Source organism: Argentina silus (assembly GCF_951799395.1).
Source record: "Argentina silus genome assembly, chromosome: 1".
NCBI classification, from domain to species: Eukaryota; Metazoa; Chordata; class Actinopteri; order Argentiniformes; family Argentinidae; genus Argentina; species Argentina silus.
Window position 1 is genome coordinate 416,339 of NC_139655.1, and position 24,394 is coordinate 440,732.

The following is a 24,394-nucleotide window of genomic DNA, read 5'->3' on the forward strand; positions in this document are numbered from 1 at the left end:
CTGATGAGTCTCGAGTTCTGCTGCTACATTCAGATGGTAGGGTCAGAATTTGGCGTAAACAATATGAAAGCATGGATCCATCCTGCCTTGTATCAATGGTTCAGGCTGGTGGTGGTGGTGGAATGATGTGGGGGATATTTTCTTGGCACACTTTGGGCCCCTTAGTACCAATTGAGCATCGTTTAAACAGCCTACCTGAGTATTGTTGCTGACCATGTCCATCCCTTTATGACCACAGTGTACCCATCTTCTGATGGCTACTTCCAGCAGGATAACGCGCCATGTCACAAAGCTCAAATCATCTCAAACTGGTTTCTTGAACATGACAATGAGTTCACTGTACTCCAATGGCCTCCACAGTCACCAGATCTCAATCCAATAGAGCACCTTTGGGATGTGGTGGAACGGGAGATTTGAATCATGGATGTGCAGCTGACAAATCTGCAGCAACTGCGTGATGCTATCATGTCAATATGGACCAAAATCTCTGAGGAATGTTTCCAGCACCTTGTTGAATCTATGCCACAAAGAATTAAGGCAGTTCTGAAGGCAAAAGGGGGTCCAACCCGGTACTAGCAAGGTGTACCTAATAAAGTGTCCGGTGAATGTATATTATATAACATTTGAAAACAAGAGTGTTGCCTTCACAATAGTCGCGTTTAAAATGTAGGGCCGAGCCGCACCGAGCCGTGAATATCACGGTTCCTGCCCTGTCACTTTAACCCTCGTATTGTCTTCACTTTTTGGACCCTTTGGAAGTCTTCGGGTCAAATTGACCCGGGACATTATTGGGGCTTTAAAAGCAATACAAAAATACAAATTTCCATTCAAAACTCTTTAACATATATTGTCTTTATCTCAATTCCAAACAATATAGATAACATGTATGATTAATATTTGCAATTAATCTCTGCTAGATCATATTTAACAGTGGAAGTGTAATTCGTTTTTTGTGATAAAGTTATAATTTATGTAAAAAATCTGCTATAATAAGGACTTGGGTGGAATGCTTATCTCTGAAAAGTTGAAATGAAACAATGTTTTCATTGATGTTTATTATTTTTGAGGAGATATTCTCATTTGATTTTCATCTTTATCTTATTATAATCAAAGCTGTGAAAAGCAAATACAGGTGATGAACGACAATAGAAACACAAGAACCAAACTTAGATCGATTTAGTCACTGGATATGAAATACATCTCTCAAAAATGTCTCAAAAATAATTTGAGATGATTTACAATAAATAGAAACACAAAACATGAACGAAATGTACACTGCTTTATTCACTGTCAATGAAATACAGTACACTGAAAAATACATCTTTCAAACAATTCTGAAATAATATTGGATACATACAATTTGAGAGTATGTGTCCTACAGATGTACTTTTAGCAGTTTCTGCATGTGGTTTGTGTCTTTGAGTCCTTTGAGGGTTCACACACCTCGCTGTGCTTCCTCTTGTTGCCACCAGCTGCAATCTAGAATAATGAAAATACTTTATTAGTTCAGGATTTTTTTCCCACCACATCTTCTAATAGTCAATTTCAATTTGACCCACATACATACAGAGATACTCAGAAACATACACACACACACACACACACACAGATACATGCACACATAAACAACAACAACAACAGGACACTTACTTCAGGCACTGGAGGTTGTGGTTGTGTGGGTCGTGCAGGTGGGACAGCAGGAGCCTCCTCCACCCTCCTCACTATGGCTAGAGAAGCTGGGTTCCTGGGCACATGTTGTCTCCTCTGTATGTGCGGTGTCACCAGTGCTCATAAGCATCACATTTTTGCCCTTTTTGGGTATGTAGGATACCAGGGCCATGTTGGCCGTAAACACAAAGTGGGAGGAATGGACTGGCCTGTTCGTTACAGTTAGAAGCTGAGGTGGGAGCTCTGTTTTATTTTTTCTGACTGTTCCACCCATTGTCAGCTTTCTTTTGAGAAGTTCCTGTCCCGGGCTGTACGATGTGAAAAAATTATCCCAAGTGATGTTGTGGCCACTGAGGCCCTGTGACATATCCAGTACCACCCGTGTCCCCTGGTGTCTCTCAGGGTCTCCTCCCTCTGGCTTCCCAGAATGTTTTGTAACAACATTGTGCAGATTCTGTGTGTGTGTGTGTGTTTGTATGTGTGTGAGTGAGTGTGTGTGTGCATGTTTCTGTGAGTCTGTGTGTCTCTGTGTATATGCGGGTCAAATTGACCCGAAGACCTTGTGAAGGACATAAATGTGTAGGGGGGGTATAGCATGTGCACTCAATGATTTTTTTTTCTTTGACATGTTCTTCACAGTAAATAAGCCAAGGCCATGGAGTTTCAGGTTGAAAAAATGTTTCCTTGTATATTGTTTCTTCAAGTAAAAATTTAAAAAGGGTCAATTTGACCCGAAGACCACACAAGGGTTAAATGGGCGTGTCCTCAGTCTAAATGTCATCCCGTGGATATCTATTGTATACGGCGCAGGCTGATGACGTTTCCACCTATTTATCTCCCGGGTGCCTTTCGAAAACTTTTCACTCACGTTGGTCAACATCACCGTCTCTGGTCTTCTTCTCTGCGATCTCACTACTACTTCATTATAGTATGAATGAATGAACCCGTGACAACATTTATTTGGACCAGGATTATTATTATATGTTCACTTATTACACAGAGACTGGGACAGCGACGCTAGCTTCAACAACGACGGAGGCGCCGACCTGACGGTAGGAGTTGGAGTGATTGATGGAGGAAGTCGAGCGATAGCGAGATACAATGATCACTACAGAGCTGCGACCGTTCATAGATGGGCATGGGCCGGACCCTACAATTGTGAAGTTCATCGATCCTTGGCTAGGGAGGAGCTGCTTTTTTGTATTTGAGTCTAAATTATTAATAGAAAGCCACAATTTGTTGGCATGTTGGCGCTAGTTTGTGCACAATAACGTATCATTTAATTATCCTACTGCTCAGGCATTTTCGTCTCAGTACTTTGTCGAAGGTCCAATCAGAAGTCCGGTACTTTACGCCATGGAAAAGACAGCCAGTACCAGAACGAAGAACTAAACAATGTTAACGTGGTACATGATATATCTGTGCACTTAAATTATGAAATGTCATCGTCGCGGTGTAAGTGGCTTTATGCAACCCTGTTTATTATGTTCAAACATTGTAATGAAGAAATTGGCTAGCAGAGAACCTATGCGTAAGGGCTGTGGCTGTAGATTCTGAATTATATACATAGTCTTGACTGTTCAGAGGAATGTTCAACTTCACCTGTTTATTTGTGTGCGTCTCATGTCTGCCTTGATTTGCTAAACTTAAACCACACAATGTGTATGCTCCTTAAATCAGGAGGGTTTTCCAACCTATTAAATCTTCAGTTTTCTACCAACTGTTTTCTTTTTACCACTACATCCCTGGATGGGATTATATGTCTATCTATCCTTTCAAGTACAGTAGCAGTTTATGATAAGAATCAGCCAATTTGGTACAAGACAAGTTGATACTTAACAAGATGAATCATTCTAAAAATATTGAGTAACATGTGGGGTGAGGTGCTACCACAGGCTAAGTAGCTGGGTTGATTAACTGGTTCAGAGGCTCAGGGGAGGCAGGGTAAAGGTCCAGACATAAGTCTTTATTCACATAAGGTTAAATAATGCATATCATAGATGAAGTCAATCTTTCACAATCTTTCACAATCAAATAGTTCAAAATAAAACAAATACACAGTTGACAATTATTTAGATGAGCTTTGTACAAGGAGGACATTTATGGCTCGTGTCTGTCAGGAAATGGATGCAGGTTTGTGGTAGGGATGTTTCCTCAGGGGAAGGTCTAACCCGAGTGTATCTCACAATTGAACGTATGTATAATATATATCTGCCATTTAGCTGACGCTTTTATCCAAAGCGTGTCAGTATGTATGGTCCCAGCGGGAATCAAACCCACAACCTTAACGTTGTTAACGCCATGCTCTACCAACTGAGCCACAGAGGACCGCTGTATGTGGAGTTGCCAAGGGGATTGACTTCTATGGCACAATGTTGTCCCCCCATTGCAATACCTCACACTTCATATGTACAAATAAACAAGTCCTGTTGTACTTATCACTCAAAGCCATCTCCCGACTCCCTCAATCCGGGATTCACAGATTCTCAGAAGTACAGTGAAGTGTAATATTACAATAACGAGGAAACTTTTGAGATTAAAACATTTTTAAGGCATTTAATAATGTGACGGGAACTGATGGGGCCTTCTCTCTTCCCCCCGTATTGTTTTGTCTTATCAAACTGTGGTACAGGTGAAAGACATCAGTGATGAAACTGCACCCAAGGTTCTACTTCTACATGTACTAAGAATAGCTAAATTATTTTCACATTGATTGGATATTGCAATAGCTTCTGAAGATTTCAACCTAGCTAGCTAGCCAGGTACTACTAGCAGGTTTTGTTACCTATTTAACAGCTTCAGATTCAGAATAATCAAAACACTGTCCGTACCTGACGGCGTTACATGTGTTCATGATGGTAATTCTGATGCTGAGCGAAGGTTTTTCATACCGTTGCGCCGTGTCTGTTTACTTCCTTGTCTCTCAGTTGGGAAGGACCTGATTGGCAGACTCAAGGTCACAAGATGGTAACACGAGTTTTGGATTGGTTTACTGTTAAGTAATGCCCTCTGTTTGCCTGATCAACTACCAAATTCTTGGCACACTTTGGGCACATTAATACCAATCAATCATTGCTTGAATACGACAGCCTATTTGAGTGTTGTTGCTGACCATGTGCATTCCTTCATGGTCACAATTTACCCATCTTCTAATAGCTACTTCCAGCATGATAATGCACCATGTCGCAAAGCAAAAGTCGTCTCAAACTGGTTCTCTAAATGAGTTCAGTGTTCCTCAGTGGCCTTCCCAGTCACCAGATCTGAATCCAATAGAACACCTTTTGGATGTAGTAAAACGGGAGATTCACAGCTTGAAAGTGCACCTGAAAAATCTGCAGGATTTGCGTGATGTCATCATGATGGACCAGAATCTCAAAGGAATGTTTCCAACATCTTGTGGAATCAATGCCACGAAGAATTGAGGACCCAGAATTAGTGTTAGTGTTCCTAATAAAGTGTTCAGTGAGTGTATATTCAAAAACTGGCTCCTCCCTTGCCAGGATCAATCATCGCAAAAACGAAAGCAGAGAGCCCTTCGGCCAACCGGCTAGAGGTGGAGCTCTGTTAGTGACTACAAGCTCATACGTCATTATTCATTACAAACAAATGCAGTCAGTAATCCATAGAGGATTACCTTTGCAGTACATGTCCCGTCAGTCTAGATGGGATTACTGTGAATTGTTTGAGTGTAATTTATAATTGACCCTGCACTGTTTGTGCCTCCTTTGTTTCTAACTGCAGGTCCTCCTCAGAACAGCAACCATGTATGAACCAGAGTCCACAGAGTCCCCCGGATCTGGCTGTGGTTCTCCAGCTCTGAAGAGCACACAGTGGGGTCCAGAGATGGTGGCAGTGAAGCTGGAGGAAGAAGATGTAGAGGAGAATGGTGTGATGGTGAAAGAAGAAGAAATAGAAGAAGATGTCATGCAGAAGGGTGTGATAGTGAAACAAGAGGACAGAGGAGAAGAAATAAAGGAGGAGGGAGTGATGGTGGAAGAGGAAGGAGGAGAAGATGTAATGCAGAAGGGTGTGATAGTGAAAGAAGAGGACAGAGGAGAGGAAATGAGGGAGGAGGGAGTGATGGTGAAAGAAGAGGAGGGAGGACAAGTAGAGATGAAAGCCAGTGAGACAGATGGTAAGTGATTGGTTCATGTAGGGATGTATGTAGATGATGGGGTTGTATGTAGGGTTGTATGTAGATGATGGGTTCTCGTTGAAGATGCACATAACGGTTGTTGCAGAATCAAAGAGAAGTCAAATGTTCACTTAAATGACATTAGGTTGGAGACGCGCATTATCCTGCACGCATTAGTTTTTATTCCTGAGCTTATGTTCATATTCTTCTCGTCATACAATTATGGTCAGAGATTTTAGTTCCAGCTCTTATGGCTGCTGATGTAATCAAGCAGCGCAATGAAAAATATATTTAATGATATAAAATGTTATCTTATCTTTATCTTTATTGGGAGCCCTGCTCTACAACATGCTTTTTTTTTTGTTTTTATCAGGAGTCCTAGTCCAGGAGTTGTTTACTAGTCCAGGAGTTGTTTACTAGTCAGGAGTTGTTTACTAGTCCAGGAGTTGTTTACTAGTCCAGGAGTTGTTTACTAGTCCAGGAGTTGTTTACTAGTCCAGGAGTTGTTTACTAGTCCAGGAGTAAGCAAAGAGCGCAGTTCGTGTCAATAATGTTCCGCTCTGGCACCGCGAGTTCACATGACTGTGTTTAGCTCCGGTGTGTGCATGCTTGAACTCCCCGTACAACGAGGTCAAATCGTTTCCCATTCACAAAAAAAAAGCATGACAATTTAGACACATTTTGGTCTATTTGAGAAGAAGAGCCCTGCTCTACAACATGGTTTTATTGTACCTTTTCTTGTACAATGTGTTTGAGAAACCAGACAGACACCGCCATACTGTATGTCTTGCAGCATGCAACCTCTTGCAGTGATGTTCAAAAGCCCTATTGGATTATTCTCCATCCTATTTATTTTAATTATGATGATTATTTTGGGGAACTTTAATCACTGTGTTGCGCAAGGAAAATTGGGCTTATTATTGTTCTCTCATGATGTTTGTAACCCAGTATATGTTCCTGTTCCTTTCAGGTGAGAGGTCCCACCCAGACTCAGACAGTGAGCCCAGCTCCACATCAGGAAACCAACACAGACAAAGGAGCTCAAGACGGAAAAAACACCACTGCTCCCAGTGTGGGAAGTGGTTCAATCAGGCAGGACACCTAACCATACACCAGAGAAGACACACAGGAGAGAAACCATACACATGTTCCCAGTGTGGGAAGAGTTTCAATCAGACAGGACACCTAACCATACACCAGAGAATACACACAGGAGAGAAACCATATACCTGCACCCAGTGTGGGAAGGGTTTCCATCAGGCAGGAGACCTGAAGAAGCATCAGAGAATACACTCAGGAGAGAAACCATATACCTGCTCCCAGTGTGGGAAGGGTTTTAATCAGGCAGGAGTCCTAAAGAGGCATCGGCTCATTCACACAGGAGAGAAACCATACTACTGTGCCAAGTGTGGGAAGAGTTTCAATCAGGCAGGAGACCTGAAGAAGCATCAGAGAATACACACGGGAGAGAAACCATACCACTGCTCTCAATGTGGAAAGAGTTTCAAACATGCACAAGACCTAAAGAAGCATCAGAGAATACATAAAGGAGAGAAACCATAACACTGCTCCTAAATTTAAGAGCAACCTAATTCTGTATGATTAATCCTAATTCTAATTCCATAGCACTTCAGTGTACAACCAACTATTGCCTGGTGTATATATACAGCGTGTTTCACTGTCTGTGAATGGAACAATAGTGTCTTCAGACCCTGTACAGTTACTGTAACTGACCACCAAAACCATGGACATTATTGTTAGAATGAACGATATTCCATGAGATCCACACTCCTTTTTCACCTGCATTCCTCACTAATGAGGAGGATATTGATGATGTCAAGTGGCTGTTGTTCAATAACTGATGATGACAGTAACACAAAGACTGGTCATGTTGTTATTATTACTATTATAGCATTGCAGATAGAAATCTAGGGAACCCCAATAAATGTATGCCAAGACGGGACCCCCCTTCGTACTCATTGTCCATGCACACAAGCAACTTTATTATCCATAACGGAAATCAAATGAATGAACAGACTAAAGAATAGTTTCTCTCTCCCTTGTGCTCTCAGCAGCTGTATGATGCGGAGTGGTTGTCAGATATGAGATTTCATTCACAAATTAACTTGATAACAACATCAAGTCAACATGATATAACAGGCAATTGCCCCACAAAGCCATGAATGAGGACAATTCACCGCAATTAAAGTGGTCCAAAGTTATGGCAGGTTCATTTACAATGTTTGTCATGTTAAGTGAATTGAAGTTACATGAGCAAAAATCTGATGTTTTTATTTAAAATGTAATTTTCTTGAATTGTAATTTGTATTCAATTGAATACTTGTGAAAATGGACAGATGTAAACTTACACCTGGTCAGGTGTAAACTAACTGACAAGTCTTAGTGCTCTAGTCGCAGGGGGAATCTTGGTTGCAGTTAGGACGATCTCTTTCACACCTGTATCTGATTTAACAAGTGCCAAATTCCATTCAGAATGTTGGTTGCAATCAATCCATTAGCCGTTTCTCAATTGTTAGGAATCCTTCCATCCTCTCCTCTCTGTCCTCCAATCATTTCCTCCTCAAAAAGCATTGGAGGAGAATTCGTAAGGGGAGGAGCCTAGCTCTTCTCCTCCAATGCCTTTTCAGTCGGAGGTGAGCGGAGGACAGAGGAGTCGTGTTCCTGACAATTGAGAAAAGGCTTTAGAGTCTAGAACCAAACTGTCTACTCAAGTAAATATATTCATATTATATCTGTATTATAATTCTATGTGCAATATTGATTTATGTCTTGCCCTGTTGATAACCATCTACCTCAGGAAGACAGGAGGGCATCTCACCCACAGTGAATGGGGAATAATGTCTGTTTACCAATGAGAGTGAAGTCAAGACAGTTTCTCTAGATATGTGCATCTCAGTGTTTCTACCTATTTGTTGTGTCAATGTGGCGCTGCTGCCACAGTGATTAGGCAATAATAGATGATGTTTATTGGTCAAACAGGCCATAGAGTAACTCTGGATGACGGAAGTATTCAGTAATTTCTCTAAGAGCATTTCCCTGTGCATTACCTTTTGTACTTAGATTTACGTCAGAATGTACCATGCAATATAATTGGTTCTCCTCTTATCAAATTCAGCATGTTGTACCACCTTGGTATACGATTTCAGTTGACCGTTTCATCCATATTTGGCCCTGCTTCCTGGTGACAACCTTGACTATAACAACATTTTGTTAATACGTTCCATAAACCAACAGATAAAATGTTTTTTTTAAAATATATAAGTTATTGTATTTTGAACTAAGACAGTTGCAGGGGATTTTTGCCACTCTATGTTTTTAGATTTGTGTAGATATATCATGCGATCTACCCTTTAAGAGGCTTATTTAGTGAAAACTCTCTCCTGTGTGTATTCTCCGATGCTTCTTCAGGTCTCCTGCCTGATTGAAACTCTTTCCACACTGGAAGCAGTAGTATGGTTTCTCTCCTGTGTGTATTCTCTGATGTGTCTTCAGGGTTCCTGACACAGCAAAACTCATTTCACACTGGGAGCAGTGGTATGGTTTCTCTCGTGTGTATTCTCTGGTCCTTCTTCAGGTCTCCTGCCTGATTGAAACTCTTCCCACACTGGGAGCAGTGGTATGGTTTCTGTCTTGTGTGTCTTGTCTGATGTTTATTCAGGTCTCCTGCCTGATTGAAACTCTTTCCACAGTGGGAGCAGTAGTATAGTTTCTCTCCTGTGTGTATTCTCTGATGCTTCTGGGTAAGTCTTCTCTCCAATGTAATTTGAGGTGAGTCGGACAAATGACACTATCAATCTTCCGCTGTATATTGAAGACCCGTCTCTTCAGGCTACATCTTAACGGTACCTCCTAAAGACCTCTTCACCCCCACTACCCCCCTGTAGTTTCTCTCTTGTTTAAAAAAACAAAAAACCTTCTTTTAGCATTGTGACTGCCTATGGCCCCTGGTCCGAGCATTGATTACTTTATCTTATGATGACTGCTGGATAGATGATTCACTTACTTAAACAAATGTATTTGTTGTAAGTTGCTTTGAATAAAGGCGTCTGCCTATTCATATCCAAATTGGTCCAATTGAATGACTATAGTGAGGTGCTGAATTTGACCCATTAGTAACTCATTAGTAATGAGCCGTGATGCAAAGTTGGTTTAGAACTGGATGTGCAGCTTCTCTTTGTGTTGTACACATGCATTCATAAGAAGGTGTTTCCTCTAAACTTTGAGCTGTATGGCGCCAGTAAATAGCCAACAACATTTGCTAAGACATCGCTTCAGATTCAAACTCACCTGATATGCATTCTAGAAGTGTTCCTGAGTAGAGTGGTACCAGAGATGAATTCACATTTTAGAAAAATATGTCTGTACAGTCCAGTTTATACAAATATAATAGGCATGTGTACATTTACATGGAATTGCACCAATATGTACATTTTAAAGATCAATATTTTTTTTTCAAAATTGTATATTCTTTCTGTTGGGTAATTTGTCCTCATTGCAGCAAAAAAGGGAGAAAACATTTTGATCCCATCACTTCCCATTCACTCCCCACCTCAGCCCTCCCCACCTCAGCCCGCCCTCCCCACCTCAGCCCTCCCCACCTCAGCCCGCCCTCCCCACCTCAGCCCTCCCTCCCCACCTCACCCCTCCCCACCTCAGCCCGCCCTCCCCACCTCAGCCCTCCCTCCCCACCTCACCCCTCCCCACCTCAGCCCTCCCTCCCCACCTCACCCCTCCCCACCTCAGCCCTCCCCACCTCAGCCCGCCCTCCCCACCTCAGCCCTCCCCACCTCAGCCCTCCCTCCCCACCTCAGCCCGCCCTCCCCACCTCAGCCCTCCCCACCTCAGCCCTCCCTCCCCACCTCAGCCCTCCCCACCTCAGCCCTCCCCACCTCAGCCCTCCCTCCCCACCTCAGCCCTCCCTCCCCACCTCAGCCCTCCCCACCTCAGCCCTCCCCACCTCAGCCCTCCCCACCTCAGCCCTCCCTCCCCACCTCAGCCCGCCCTCCCCACCTCAGCCCTCACTCCCCACCTCAGCCCTCCCCACCTCAGCCCTCCCTCCCCACCTCAGCCCTCCCCACCTCAGCCCTCCCTCCCCACCTCAGCCCTCCCCACCTCAGCCCTCACTCCCCACCTCAGCCCTCCCCACCTCACCCCTCACTCCCCACCTCAGCCCTCCCTCCCCACCTCAGCCCTCCCCACCTCACCCCTCACTCCCCACCTCACCCCTCACTCCCCACCTCAGCCCTCCCTCCCCACCTCAGCCCTCCCCACCTCACCCCTCACTCCCCACCTCAGCCCTCACTCCCCACCTCACCACCTCACCCCTCCCCACCTCAGCCCTCCCCACCTCACCCCTCACTCCCCACCTCAGCCCTCCCTCCCCACCTCAGCCCTCCCCACCTCACCCCTCACTCCCCACCTCAGCCCTCCCTCCCCACCTCAGCCCTCCCCACCTCAGCCCTCACTCCCCACCTCAGCCCTCCCCACCTCAGCCCTCCCCACCTCAGCCCTCCCCACCTCACCCCTCACTCCCCACCTCACCCCTCACTCCCCACCTCAGCCCTCCCCACCTCAGCCCTCCCCACCTCAGCCCTCACTCCCCACCTCAGCCCTCCCCACCTCAGCCCTCCCCACCTCACCCCTCACTCCCCACCTCAGCCCTCACTCCCCACCTCACCACCTCAGCCCTCCCTCCCCACCTCACCCCTCCCCACCTCAGCCCTCCCCACCTCAGCCCTCCCTCCCCACCTCAGCCCTCCCCACCTCACCCCTCACTCCCCACCTCAGCCCTCCCCACCTCACCCCTCACTCCCCACCTCAGCCCTCCCTCCCCACCTCAGCCCTCCCTCCCCACCTCAGCCCTCCCTACCTCAGCCCTCCCTCCCCACCCACCTCAGCCCTCCCTCCCCACCTCAGCCCTCCCCACCCCACCTCACCCCCCCCCACCTCAGCCCTCCCCACCTCAGCCCTCCCTCCCCACCTCAGCCCTCCCCACCTCAGCCCTCCCTCCCCACCTCAGCCCTCCCCACCTCAGCCCTCCCCAAGTCAAGTCTCAGCCCTCCCCACCTCAGCCCTCCCTCCCCACCTCAGCCCTCCCTCCCCACCTCAGCCCTCCCCACCTCAGCCCTCCCTCCCCACCTCAGCCCTCCCCACCTCAGCCCTCCCCAAGTCAAGTCTCAGCCCTCCCCACCTCAGCCCTCCCTCCCCACCTCAGCCCTCCCTCCCCACCTCAGCCCTCCCCACCTCAGCCCTCCCTCCCCACCTCAGCCCTCCCCACCTCAGCCCTCCCTCCCCACCTCAGCCCTCCCCACCTCAGCCCTCACTCCCCACCTCAGCCCTCCCCACCTCAGCCCTCCCTCCCCACCCACCTCAGCCCTCCCTCCCCACCTCAGCCCTCCCTCCCCACCTCAGCCCTCCCCACCTCAGCCCTCCCCCCCCCACCTCAGCCCTCCCCACCTCAGCCCTCCCTCCCCACCTCAGCCCTCCCCACCTCAGCCCTCCCTCCCCACCTCACCCCTCCCCACCTCAGCCCTCCCTCCCCACCTCAGCCCTCCCCACCTCACCCCTCCCCACCTCAGCCCTCCCCACCTCAGCCCTCCCTCCCCACCCACCTCAGCCCTCCCTCCCCACCTCAGCCCTCCCCACCTCAGCCCTCCCTCCCCACCTCAGCCCTCCCTCCCCACCTCACCCCTCCCCACCTCACCCCTCCCCACCTCAGCCCTCCCTCCCCACCTCACCCCTCCCCACCTCAGCCCTCCCCAAGTCAAGTCTCAGCCCTCCCCACCTCAGCCCTCCCTCCCCACCTCACCCCTCCCCACCTCAGCCCTCCCCACCTCAGCCCTCCCCACCTCACCCCTCCCCACCTCAGCCCTCCCCACCTCACCCCTCCCCAAGTCAAGTCTCAGCCCTTCACTAATCAACCCTCACACCTCCTCCAAAACCCTCATGTCAGCAATTGTCAACCCTCACCCCTCACCTGGGCAACCTCACCCCTCCTCCTCACCCCTCCCTCAACCCTCCTCCTCACCTGGGCCACCTCACCCCTGCATTAGTCACCCCTGCACAATGTTTTTTTTTTTTTTTTGTAATTTATTGAAGTAAAAACTACACACGACAAATTAGGGAAAAAAGCATTACACAACAGTTTAAATATTAAAACAAAGCAAACAAAAGGGAGGTAAGACATATAGTGAGCAACATCTGGACATGTTTTTCATCAATTTGAGCAATTTCAAATAATTTGTAAAACTATTAGAGGGGCAATCTAGAATTTAAGCAACAACAAAGTGGTCATGCCACCACTTTCTTTGGTAAACAGCTGAGGGACGGGGCTGAAGAAATGGAACCACTGTTACAGCTATGGATGCACCGACTATGAGATCAAAATGACAGTTTTAGCAATGTTTTTAACCTATACACTGTAGAATATAATATAGAGACACCAACATCACCATCCTCCCTTCCCCCCTCCGGCTCAACTACCTCCTCTTTAATCCCATCCTGAATCGTCCCCTGAGCCGAGCTCTCAGCTTCCCCAGACGCTTCCAAGCTCAGGACACTAGATGGAGCCAACGGCCCACGCCAGGGCTCCCTACCAGCAATCCCCCGGTACCCACGTGAACCAGTCATCCATGCTCGTCCATAAGGGCTCCCGCCATGATTCAAGCGCCGAATCCCACCTCTGGGCTGCTCAGGTGGAGATGCAGGTCGGGGGACGGCCAGACTTTTGACAATACCGTTTCTATGTTTTTCGTTGTGACATTGTTTCTTTGTTGTCTAATGTATATTTTAGTGGTGGCAGGAATGCCACCATCCCACTCAGCACAGATGGATCCGATCTAAACTGCAGCACTAAGGTCGCATATATGTGGCACGGGGATCTTTTTCTCAGAGGGCCTCCGTCAGTAATACACCGGGGAAAAGTGAGCCTCGAAAACATCTCCAGCCACTCCTTTGCCGACCGTGTCCATGTCTGGATTTAAATTTAGAATACATTCTGCTGCTGCCGTCAGCAGTTACATCATCACATAAGACAACTTAGCCAGTTCTCGTGGCATCAATAGCAGACTCCGAAGGCAAACGCAAAGTCGACAAGAGATTCTTATCTCTCTTATGCCTGCAAAAATGATGTGAAGCAAAACAGCCGATGAACCAGAAAACCTGTCTAGTCAATTGTCCCATGAGTTTTGGCGCCCTGAAGTAAGGGGACGATGTGTTAGAAGTGTTAGAAATTCAAAGTGGTTTCTAACCTCTAACCTCATCGTAATTGTCTGATTCAACATCCAAACTTTTGGCGTACATAGCCAAAAGAAGAAACAATACTTCACTGTCCCATTACTTAAACAAGGCGCTGTATATCATGCTTTCTACCATTTGAAGTCTTTCCTGTGTGTTTTCTCTGATGTGTTCTTCGGTGTTGTGCCCAGCAGAAACACTTCCCACACTGGGAGTAGTGGTATGGTTTCTTCCTGTGTGTATTCTTTGATGCTTTTTTAGGACTTCTGCCCGACTGAAACTCTTCCCACACTGTGAGCAGTGATGTGGCCTCTCTCCTGTGTGAATGAGCTGATGCCTCTTAAGAGATCCTGCCCGACTGAAACTCTTACCACACTGGGAGCAGTTGTGAGGTTTCTCTCCTGTGTGTATTCTCTGGTGCATAGTTAGGTGTCCTGCACGAATGAAACTCTTCCCACACTGGAAGCAGTAGTATAGTTCATTTCCTGTGTGTATTCTCTGGTGTTTTCTTAGGTATCCTGCATCACTGAAACTCTTACCACACTGCAAACAGTGGTGTGGCCTCTCTCCTGTGTGGATGAGCTGATGCCTCTTAAGGGCTCCTGCCTGATTGAAACTCTTCTCACACTGGGAGCAGTGGTATGGTTTCTCTCCTGTGTGTATTCTCTGATGTGTTATTAGGTTTCCTATATCACCAAAACTCTTACCACACTGGGAGCAGTAGTGTGGCCTCTCTCCTGTGTGGATGAGCTGATGCCTCTTAAGGTTAACTGCCTGATTGAAACCCTTCCCACATTGGGAGCAGTAGTGTGGTGTCTCTCCTGTATGTATTCTCTGGTGTGTCTTTAGGGATCCTGCACGACTGAAACTCTTCCCACACTGGGAGCAGTGGTATGGTTTCTCTCCTGTGTGTATTCTCTGATGCATCTTTAGTGCTCGTGCCTGATTAAAACTCTTCCCACACAGTTGGCAAGGGTAAGTCTTCTCTCCTGTGGAAGTCTGTGGGTGTGATTTAATATGAGTTGAACAACTAAAACTCTCACTGCAATCTAAACAGGGACGGGGCCTGCAAGTGTGACTTCTCAAATCCTCTGGCTTAGAGAAACTACTGCAGCAGTCCATGCAGTGGTGTTTTTTCCGTCTTGAGCTGCAGGTCTGCTGGTCTGTAAGAATAGGAACATGTACAGCATTACAAACACATTTTCTGGGTGCAAAACAGTGAGCAAAGTTCTCAAAGAATAATAATATTTCAAACAGATGGGATTAGAGATAATCGAATGGGAGTTTTGAATACCACAACTATAGTTTATACTGCAAAACATGTTGTGGTAAAAACATAATGGTGTCTGTCTGGTTTCTCAAACACATCGTTAAAGAAAACGTACAATAGAATCATGCTGTAGAGCAGGGCGCCACTTTGAATGGCAAAATTACCAATAGGAGAATGTTTCATATTGGTAACTTTATCATTCCGCAGCTCTACATTCTGTTGCAGTTCTTCCTACAACGAGTTCCCCCTTCTCCCAGTGACCACGTTGACACTTTGCAGGCAGACATTGGCTCCACTCTGAGCTTCATGTCGGCAAGAACTCAGACCATAATTTGTGGAGGAGAAAAACATGAACAGTTAAACTTAGGCCTACCCAGGAACAAAGAATCTTAAAGCATGCAGTCATAACGATGAGCAGAGGTGTGTTTCAGCCAACTCCTCATATGTGTGGTGGATGAAGGATTATGCCTGTAGGATTATGCGCATCTCCAACGAGTGCTGGGCCAATTTCAAATGTCTATTCAAATATTGCATTGCGTTCAAAAACTAATGCATTGAATTTCCTGATAAGAGTTTAGGCAAAAAGACCTCAAAACAAACAACAACTGAAGATGGCTGCAGTACAGGCCTGGCAGAGCACGACCAGAGAAGATAACCAGCGTCTGGTGGGTCAATGGGTTGCAGACTTCAGACAGTTATTGCAAAGATTGTTGATTGTCAAATACCAAACATGAGTGCTTGATTTGATCATCATATGATCAATCATATGAATCTGTCCCATTATTTTGGTGCCCTGAAATAGGGGAAAAAAGTTACAAGTTTTGTAATTTCTGAATGCTGAAACTGCCCACACAAGGGGAGAGACCAGGACTGTCAGACTATGCAGGTACTGACTGACTTACAGTGCACTGGTAGCATTGATTTTACAGCAGTGCAACGACACTATAGAACAAAGACTTACCATCACCGTCTTTCATCTCTACTTCTCCTCTGTCCTCTTGTTTCACCATCACTCCCTCCTCCCTCATTTCTTCTCCTCCATCTTCTTCTTTCACCATCACACCCTTCTGCATTACATCTTCTCCACTGTCTTCTTCTTTCACTATCACTCCCTCCTCCCTCATTTCTTCTCCTCCATCCTCTTCTTTTACCATCAAGCCATTCTCCTCTACATCTTCTTCCTCCAGCTTCACTGCCACCATCTCTGGACCCCACTGTGTGTTTTTCAGGGCTGGAGAACCACAGTCAGACTCTGTGGACTCTGGTTCATACATGGTTGCTGCTCTGAGGAGGATCTGCAGCTTGAAACAAAGGAGGAACAAACAGTGTAAACTATAAATTACAGCCAAACAGTTCACTAAAATCTGATGGGACATGTTCTGCAAATGGGCAATACCACGGTGACAGTTGGGACTCGATTTCCCAATTGGAAAACCACATAATCAGATAATCTTGTAGATGTATGCCCTAAGATTGACACAGTTAATATCCATTATATTGACATCATATTGACTGATAGACCCTAAAATACATGACATTATATTGAGTAATAGACCATAAAATAAATATCCAGCAACATTTTAGCAAATTATATAAGTGATCAGTGCCTTGTTGTGTGTCAGAGATGCTTATGTCAGAAGTCTAATCCATGTATTATTTCAAAGAGAAACTTTAAGCATTTTGATGCACAGGGTTTTCTCCATGAACTGTATTGTAAGGAAATATGGTTTTGTATCTGCAGGCATTAGGATAAGAAAGGGGTCTGCTAGTCAGTCACATGACAACTCTCTGCTACTGACAAAGCCATGGTCAACGACTTGGCTGACGACTTGATGGCTTATTGTTCTCCTTTCATTGACCTTCACAGGCTACTATTGATCTTCACAGGCTACTATCGACCTTCACAGGCTACTATTGACCTTCACAGGCTACTATTGACCTTCACAGGCTACTATTGACCTTGCCCCCGATCACTGTTAACCATTGCCCCCCTCTCACCACTAAGGTCAGATCTACTGATTTAGCTACTGATTGGCTATCCTTCAACTCACACAGATGTACTGCCATAATTATAAAGGCTAAATCAAGTTACTATTTAAAACACCACCTCTGATTCTGGTGGTGAGCCAACTACATTTTGGAAAGCAGTTACTCAATAGTTCCTGTCCACCTCAACAACTTTTATCCAAGTCTAACATCATGATGAATACAAAAAGAATAAGTGACACTTTTAACCAGCATGTTATCTCTGCAGGCTACCTCCTATTTGAAAGAAACATCTGGGACACAGTGGACACACTGCCTCCATCTGGGACACAGTGGACACACTGCCTCCATCTGGGACACAGTGGACACACTGCCTCCATCTGGGACACAGTGGACACACTGCCTCCATCTGGGACACAGTGGAGTGTGAATCAAATACAGGCGTTCAGAGTCAAGCTAAACACCATGCAACAGGCAACACAAGCTTCCACCAGCTATTCTCAGAGAATCAATCATTGTAGGGAACACCTCACCTGCAGACAAGGATATAATACTTCTGTTTGGACTCGTTGTTTCACAATAAGAGTTTCTCACAATATATATGATTTAAAAACTTCATGACAGAGTTCTGAAATTGAACAGTCTGTTTGTTGTTTGATTAAATCTGACCATGACGCTTATCATAGCCTAAACACCAGAGGATAATCGCGATAGCAGTGAATGAATTGTAGTAACTGCGCTGCAAAATATTAATATCAAAACACGGAGAAAACTGTTGGCCGTTTATCGATCTTACATGGAATAGTACTGCTCCTCTGTTGTCCACTAGTTGTTACAAAAACCACCACTGTAGCTAGCTATGAACAACTAACTACATTTGACTGATTGAATTTGAATGTAATTTATAATGACGCTCACAATTAGCCTGTAGTCACTAACGGAGCACCATCTATGAACGGTCGCAGCTCTGTAGTGATCATTGTATCTCGCTATCGCTCGACTTCCTCCATCAATCACTCCAACTCCTACCGTCAGGTCGGCGCCTCCGTCGTTGTTGAAGCTAGCGTCGCTGTCCCAGTCTCTGTGTAATAAGTGAACATATAATAATAATCCTGGTCCAAATAAATCCTGTCGCGACTTTATTCTCGTGATGCGACGAGGATTGATCCCGGATCTGTGTTCTCTGGCCGCCAACAGTGGAACTCCGCCCACCTACTTCTGGTCAATGGAAATGTCTGGAAATGAGGATTTCTTCAAAATAAAAGCGCCTACATTAAACTTGTTCAAGCATTTAGAAATACTGCATATGGTTAAAGGAACCACAAATTATATGTAATTATATCTAGGAATAAACATGTAATCCTCTCAATGTATTATGTGTGTTTTTAAGGGTTTATAATTCTTCTAATCTACAAGTTACCCGGATGAAAGACTGCTGCATTGCATAGGGAACACATCAACCATGAGGGGTGTCATTAACAGAATTGACCACTTGGTCCTAACGTTGGTAATTAAACAGAATAATTTGACTGTGTGTGTGTCTTTCTCTTCATAAACACATTTTAGCCCTGCTATAAATAAGTTGGAAGTGTGCATATTACATCATCATGGAAATGGGCAGAAATCGTCAAAGACTGTTACCCATATGTCATTACAGATGTTCTTAACATGAGGGAAGGAAATTCATTCAACAGTACACATAAAAGAAAACAAACAAACAGTGGAATTTAACTTTAATTCAGTCCTTGAACTTTAATTTCCCTACTATTGCTTCTCTTACTGCCTCCGGTCTCCCCACTTTGCTCCACATTTTTTTCTCTCCCAGTGATTTCAGTCACACGCTTTCTAACATCTTTCAGTACCTGACTGTCGTGTGTTGGATAAGGTAGGAAGGCTCGATGTAGTGAAGTACTTTTTCAAAGTAGCTTGAGTTTGACAAACTATATTTCTCTCAAGGTTACCTTTAGTGTAGTTTAATTTCTGAATGCTGAAACTGCCCACACAAGGGGAGAGACCAGGACTGAATGGAGATTCTTCATTAAACATGGTCTATCGTCCAGGACCATCCACTATTAATCTGAAACTAGCCCTGATAGATCAATCCCACACAAGGGGAGAGACCAGGACTGTCAGACTATGCAGGTACTGACTGACTTACAGTGCACTGGTGGTATTGATTTTACAGCAGTGCCACAACACTATAGAACAAAGACTTACCATCACCGTCTTTCATCTCTACTTCTCCTCTGTCCTCTTGTTTCACCATCACTCTCTCCTCCCTCATTTCTTCTCCTCCGTCCTCTTCTTTCACCATCACTCCCTCCTCCCTCATTTCTTCTCCTCCGTCCTCTTCTTTCAACATCACACCCTTCTGCATTACATCTTCTGGAACTGGATGTGCAGCTTCTCTTTGTGTTGTACACATGCATTCATAAGAAGGTGTTTCCTCTAAACTTTGAGCTGTATGGCGCCAGTAAATAGCCAACAACATTTGCTAAGACATCGCTTCAGATTCAAACTCACCTGATATGCATTCTAGAAGTGTTCCTGAGTAGAGTGGTACCAGAGATGAATTCACATTTTAGAAAAATATGTCTGTACAGTCCAGTTTATACAAATATAATAGGCATGTGTACATTTACATGGACTTGCACCAATATGTACATTTTAAAGATCAAACATTTTTCAAAATTGTATATACTTTCTGTTGGGTAATTTGTCCTTATTTCAGCAAAAATAAGAGAAAATATTGTGATCACATCACTTTCTATTCATGTTTGAACTTGCACTTTTATTTTGAAGCCTTTTTTCATACCCCTCCCCACCTCAGCCCTCCCTTAGTCAAGTCTCACCCCTTCAGGAGTCAACCCTCACACCTCCTCCATAACCCTCCTCCTCATCCCTGCATTAGTCACCCCTCCTCCTCAACCCTGACACCTCCTCCATAACCCTCCTCCTCATCCCTGCATTAGTCACCCCTCCTCCTCAACCCTGACACCTCCTCCATAACCCTCCTCCTCATCCCTGCATTAGTCACCCCTCCTCCTCAACCCTGACACCTCCTCCATAACTCTCCCCCTTCCTCCTCAACCCTCACCCCTCCTCCTCAACCCTCCCTCACCCCTCTCCTCCTCAACCCTCACCCCTCCTCCATAACCCTCCTCCTCATCCCTGCATTAGTCACCCCTCCTCCTCAACCCTGACACCTCCTCCATAACTCTCCCCCTTCCTCCTCAACCCTCACCCCTCCTCCTCAACCCTCCCTCACCCCTCTCCTCCTCAACCCTCACCCCTCTCCTCCTCAACCCTCACCCCTCCTCCTCAACCCTCCCTCACCCCTCTCCTCCTCAACCCTCACCCCTCCTCCTCAACCCTCACCCCTCTCCTCCTCAACCCTCACCCCTCCTCCTCAACCCTCCCTCACCCCTCTCCTCCTCAACCCTCACCCCTCCTCCTCAACCCTCACCCCTCTCCTCCTCAACCCTCACCCCTCCTCCTCAACCCTCCCTCACCCCTCTCCTCCTCACCCCTCCCTCACCCCTCTCCTCCTCAACCCTCACCCCTCCTCCTCAACCCTCCCTCACCCCCTTCCTCCTCAACCCTCCCTCACCCCCTTCCTCCTCAACCCTCACCCCTCTCCTCCTCAACCCTCACCCCTCCTCCTCAACCCTCCCTCACCCCTCCTCCTCAACCCTCACCCCTCCTCCTCACCCCTCTCCTCCTCAACCCTCACCCCTCCTCCTCAACCCTCCCTCACCCCTCTCCTCCTCACCCCTCCTCCTCACCCCTCCTCCTCAACCCTCCCTCACCCCTCCTCCTCACCCCTCCTCCTCAACCCTCACCCCTCCTCAACCCTGCATTAGTCACCCCTCCTCCTCCTCCTCCTCCTCCTCATCCCTCACCCCTGCATTAGTGTCACCCCTGCACAATGTTTTTTTGGGGTTTTTTTGCAGTGGAGGATGTTAGGGGAGTTTTTATGCCCCTGGGGTAAGACCTGCCACACGTATGACTTCCCTTGGTGAGTGACGGCTGTCTTAGACTGTGAAACCCGTGCTAAGGGTGGGCTAAAAAATCCATTCGCCAGGTCGATGCAGGATTTGTATTTCTGTGGATTGATTAGGCTCGCTTTGTTAGCTATAGTCCATCGATTTAAGGCCTTAAAGTTGATGACTGGCCTCCAGCCTCCTCCGGCTGCTTCACGCTTTTTTACGGTCTAGATAGGACTGTTAGTGATGGGATTTTGTTCGACCCGGAGGATTCCTAGTGTTAGGAGCTCCCTAACTATTGTATCCATCTCCCGCTTCTGGATTCAATGGGTGTTGTCGTACCTCAGGGTGCACTCCTCCTTCGATCGTGTGTGTATACTCTGTCCCCAATTTCCCACAGTCGTTTTTGAACCATGCTACCTCTGCTTTGGCCAGCATCTGACCCAACCGTCCTCTTCCTTTAGTGGAGAGATCACTTTCCTTGATTTTCTTGTCCATGACCTCGGGTACGTTTACTGGTTCACTCCAGTCAGGAGGTGTCGGGCATCGCTCTGGCATTTTAACTGTTCCGGCCTTTCTCCCAACAGGGTCCGTTGTTGCCCCCTCCCTGTCCTTTATCGTTATCGGGTTATGTGGGCCTAATAACCCTATGATTCCATTACAGACCCCATACAGCACTCTTCGTATCGTTCCCCACAGGTTCCCCACATCGGAGCAGAGGGACCCCCTTGAAGTCCCGTGAAGTTCCGTGAAGTTCCGTGTTTGCACATTGTTTCCTCCCAATACCCTCAGTGGTGCCAATTGCCCCCGGGTCAGTTTTGGTAAGTTAGTGTATGCCCCCTCCAGGGACTCTCTGAGCACGTCCTCACCGTCACGTCCACCTGAGCGGTCCCCTGGGGTGGTTGGTAGTTCCCTTTGTAGGGCCTTTGGCCTTGCTTCTAATTTTTCCCATGGGGATGGGCTCGCCTCCTTTCCTGCTCCTGGGTCCTGGTCCTCGAGCAACTTCACCAAACCCCTCACTGTATCTCCCGCGTTTGAGAGTCTGACCCCGGATGTCATAGACCTCAACCGGTCCACGATGTTCCTACTCGGTCTGGGTGGAGGAGTACCTCATGTTGGGGTGGGCAGGGGATTTGGCAAGGTAGGTAGGACCTTGGTTTTAGGTGTTGCAGATGACAGGGCTGCCTCGTTTAGGCCCCCTGCTCCCTGCTGGTCCTCCTCTTCTTCTCGGGACTCGTCGAGGCTCCCTACATCCCCAGACTGTGTGGTATGCAGGAGCCCGTCTCCTGGCCCCTTCAGGTCCTGTTCGAGGCACTGGATAGTTCTCCTCAGATCCGTTGTATGTGCCGGCCTGGGGGCGGCTCGGGTGGCCCCCTCTCTCAACAACCTTTCCACCTTTGAAGAATTGGACACCATCTTTATCATGGAATCCCACTCTGCGTGTGGACTGGCCAGGCAGGCCAACCTGTATTGAGCACTCCCTCCGTATCGGGTCAACACCTCTATCCACCACTCCAACCAGTCCTGTACTGCTGCCGGTCCGGCATGTTCCAGCGGGCTGGGATAGATCAGCAACTTCCCACTGGTCTGATTGTCCTTCCAGTAGCTCATCTCCGGTATGTCTGTGGTTATCTGTATCTTTACTCTCTCCCCCATGTCTCGTACCCATGTCCCCCATGTCTCGTACCCATGTCCACAAGTCAGGTTCCCCCCTCAGGTCCTTCCTGATTTGGAATCCTTTGCCCCTCTGGGTCAATGGATAGTCGGCAGCGGGAAAACCTGGAGTCCTCGGTCTATCTTGCTCAGCCTTGGCCCTTTCTTCAACCTCGACTTATCTCCCCAGGTTGTCTCTGGTTTGATACTTCTTTGGGGTTATTTGCTTCGGGGCAGGAGAAGCCCTGGTCACGAATGCTTTCTCCTTTCCTCCCTTTGTCCTACACACAACAGCTGAGCTCACTGTCTTCAGTCTGCTGTTCCCCCTTCCCAGTGTTCGCTGGGCTGGCCGTGGAGGTTTGTGGGCTGTTCTGTTAAGGCACCCCTTCTTGGGAGTGCCCGCGGTTTTCACTCGCAATGTTGTCCTTGCTCAACACCAGCGACTTCTTCTCTCTTCCTCCCCCGGGTCGACATTCCTCAAGACTGGTCCCCCGAGGTCCCCAATGAGTTCTTCCTCACTGGCTCCTGAGTTCTCCAGTCCTAGGTCAAAAGCTGCCAAGATCAAGCCGTTCCGCTGCTTGAAAATGCGGGCTTATAGCTTCTCCTGAGAGCCCCACGTTGGGCGCCAAAAATGTCTCCCGGGAATTCAGGCCCTGTACAGAAGCCCCCAACCAACCCTCTGATAACAGGTGTGGATCCTCAGCCTGCAGGGTCTTACCCTGTCAGCTACTGACCCACTACATCCCGCAGATCCTACACTATTAACCCTTCTTGTGCCATACTAATCTAGGCATTTATGAAAGATAACATTTAGTAGTGATGGCAGTTTGACACTGAAGCTTCGATATGTGCTTCAAACACTGACCAACAATTTTATCGAAGCACTGCTTCAAAGCTTGCTTTGGTGAGAAAAAAATCACGTGACATATGACGTCCGAAGCAGCAACTGCTTCGTTGCCTGAATGAATCACCTGACTGGTTCGCGGTCTGCCTTGTCTCGATTCTGACAGGTGATAGGTTGCGACAGTTTTGAATTTGAGTGCCTCAACACTTTATAACCGCTCTAAACAATGCACAATTTGTGGATTGTCGTAGTAGGTGCGTTGTTGCTGTTGAGTTGTTGGTATTGCGTTTGTATTCTCTGAGTGTTCTTCTTGTAATCTTTGAGTGTTCCCCATCCCACATAATCACCCCCTGCCATAGTTACACAAACACACCCAACCTATGCCATATTTTCCCCAGCACTCTCTCCTCAATAACACAATACACACATTCATCAATCTTTATTTGTAAATAGAACATGATATTCAGTCTTAGTGTGTGTGTGCATCAAAGAATTTCATCAAAGCAAAGATACTGTAGCGAACGGCGGGGTAGAGCAGCTTGCCTTAAGCGGGTATCGAACTCGCAATCTTTCGTTTACAAACCGGCCGCGCTAGC

The 24,394-nt window shown here is 46.9% G+C and overlaps 1 protein-coding gene across 1 annotated transcript; it reads left to right on the plus strand.

The window, feature by feature from the left end:
* The first annotated feature begins 2,687 nt into the window (after positions 1-2,687).
* On the plus strand, positions 2,688-7,676 carry LOC310803690 (uncharacterized protein). The gene is made up of 3 exons (XM_083668543.1): positions 2,688-2,726; positions 5,410-5,803; positions 6,774-7,676. The coding sequence occupies exons 2-3, from the start codon at positions 5,431-5,433 to the stop codon at positions 7,364-7,366; spliced, it is 966 nt and encodes a 321-aa protein (XP_083524669.1). The 5' UTR covers positions 2,688-2,726; positions 5,410-5,430; the 3' UTR covers positions 7,367-7,676.
* The last annotated feature ends 16,718 nt before the right edge of the window (positions 7,677-24,394 follow it).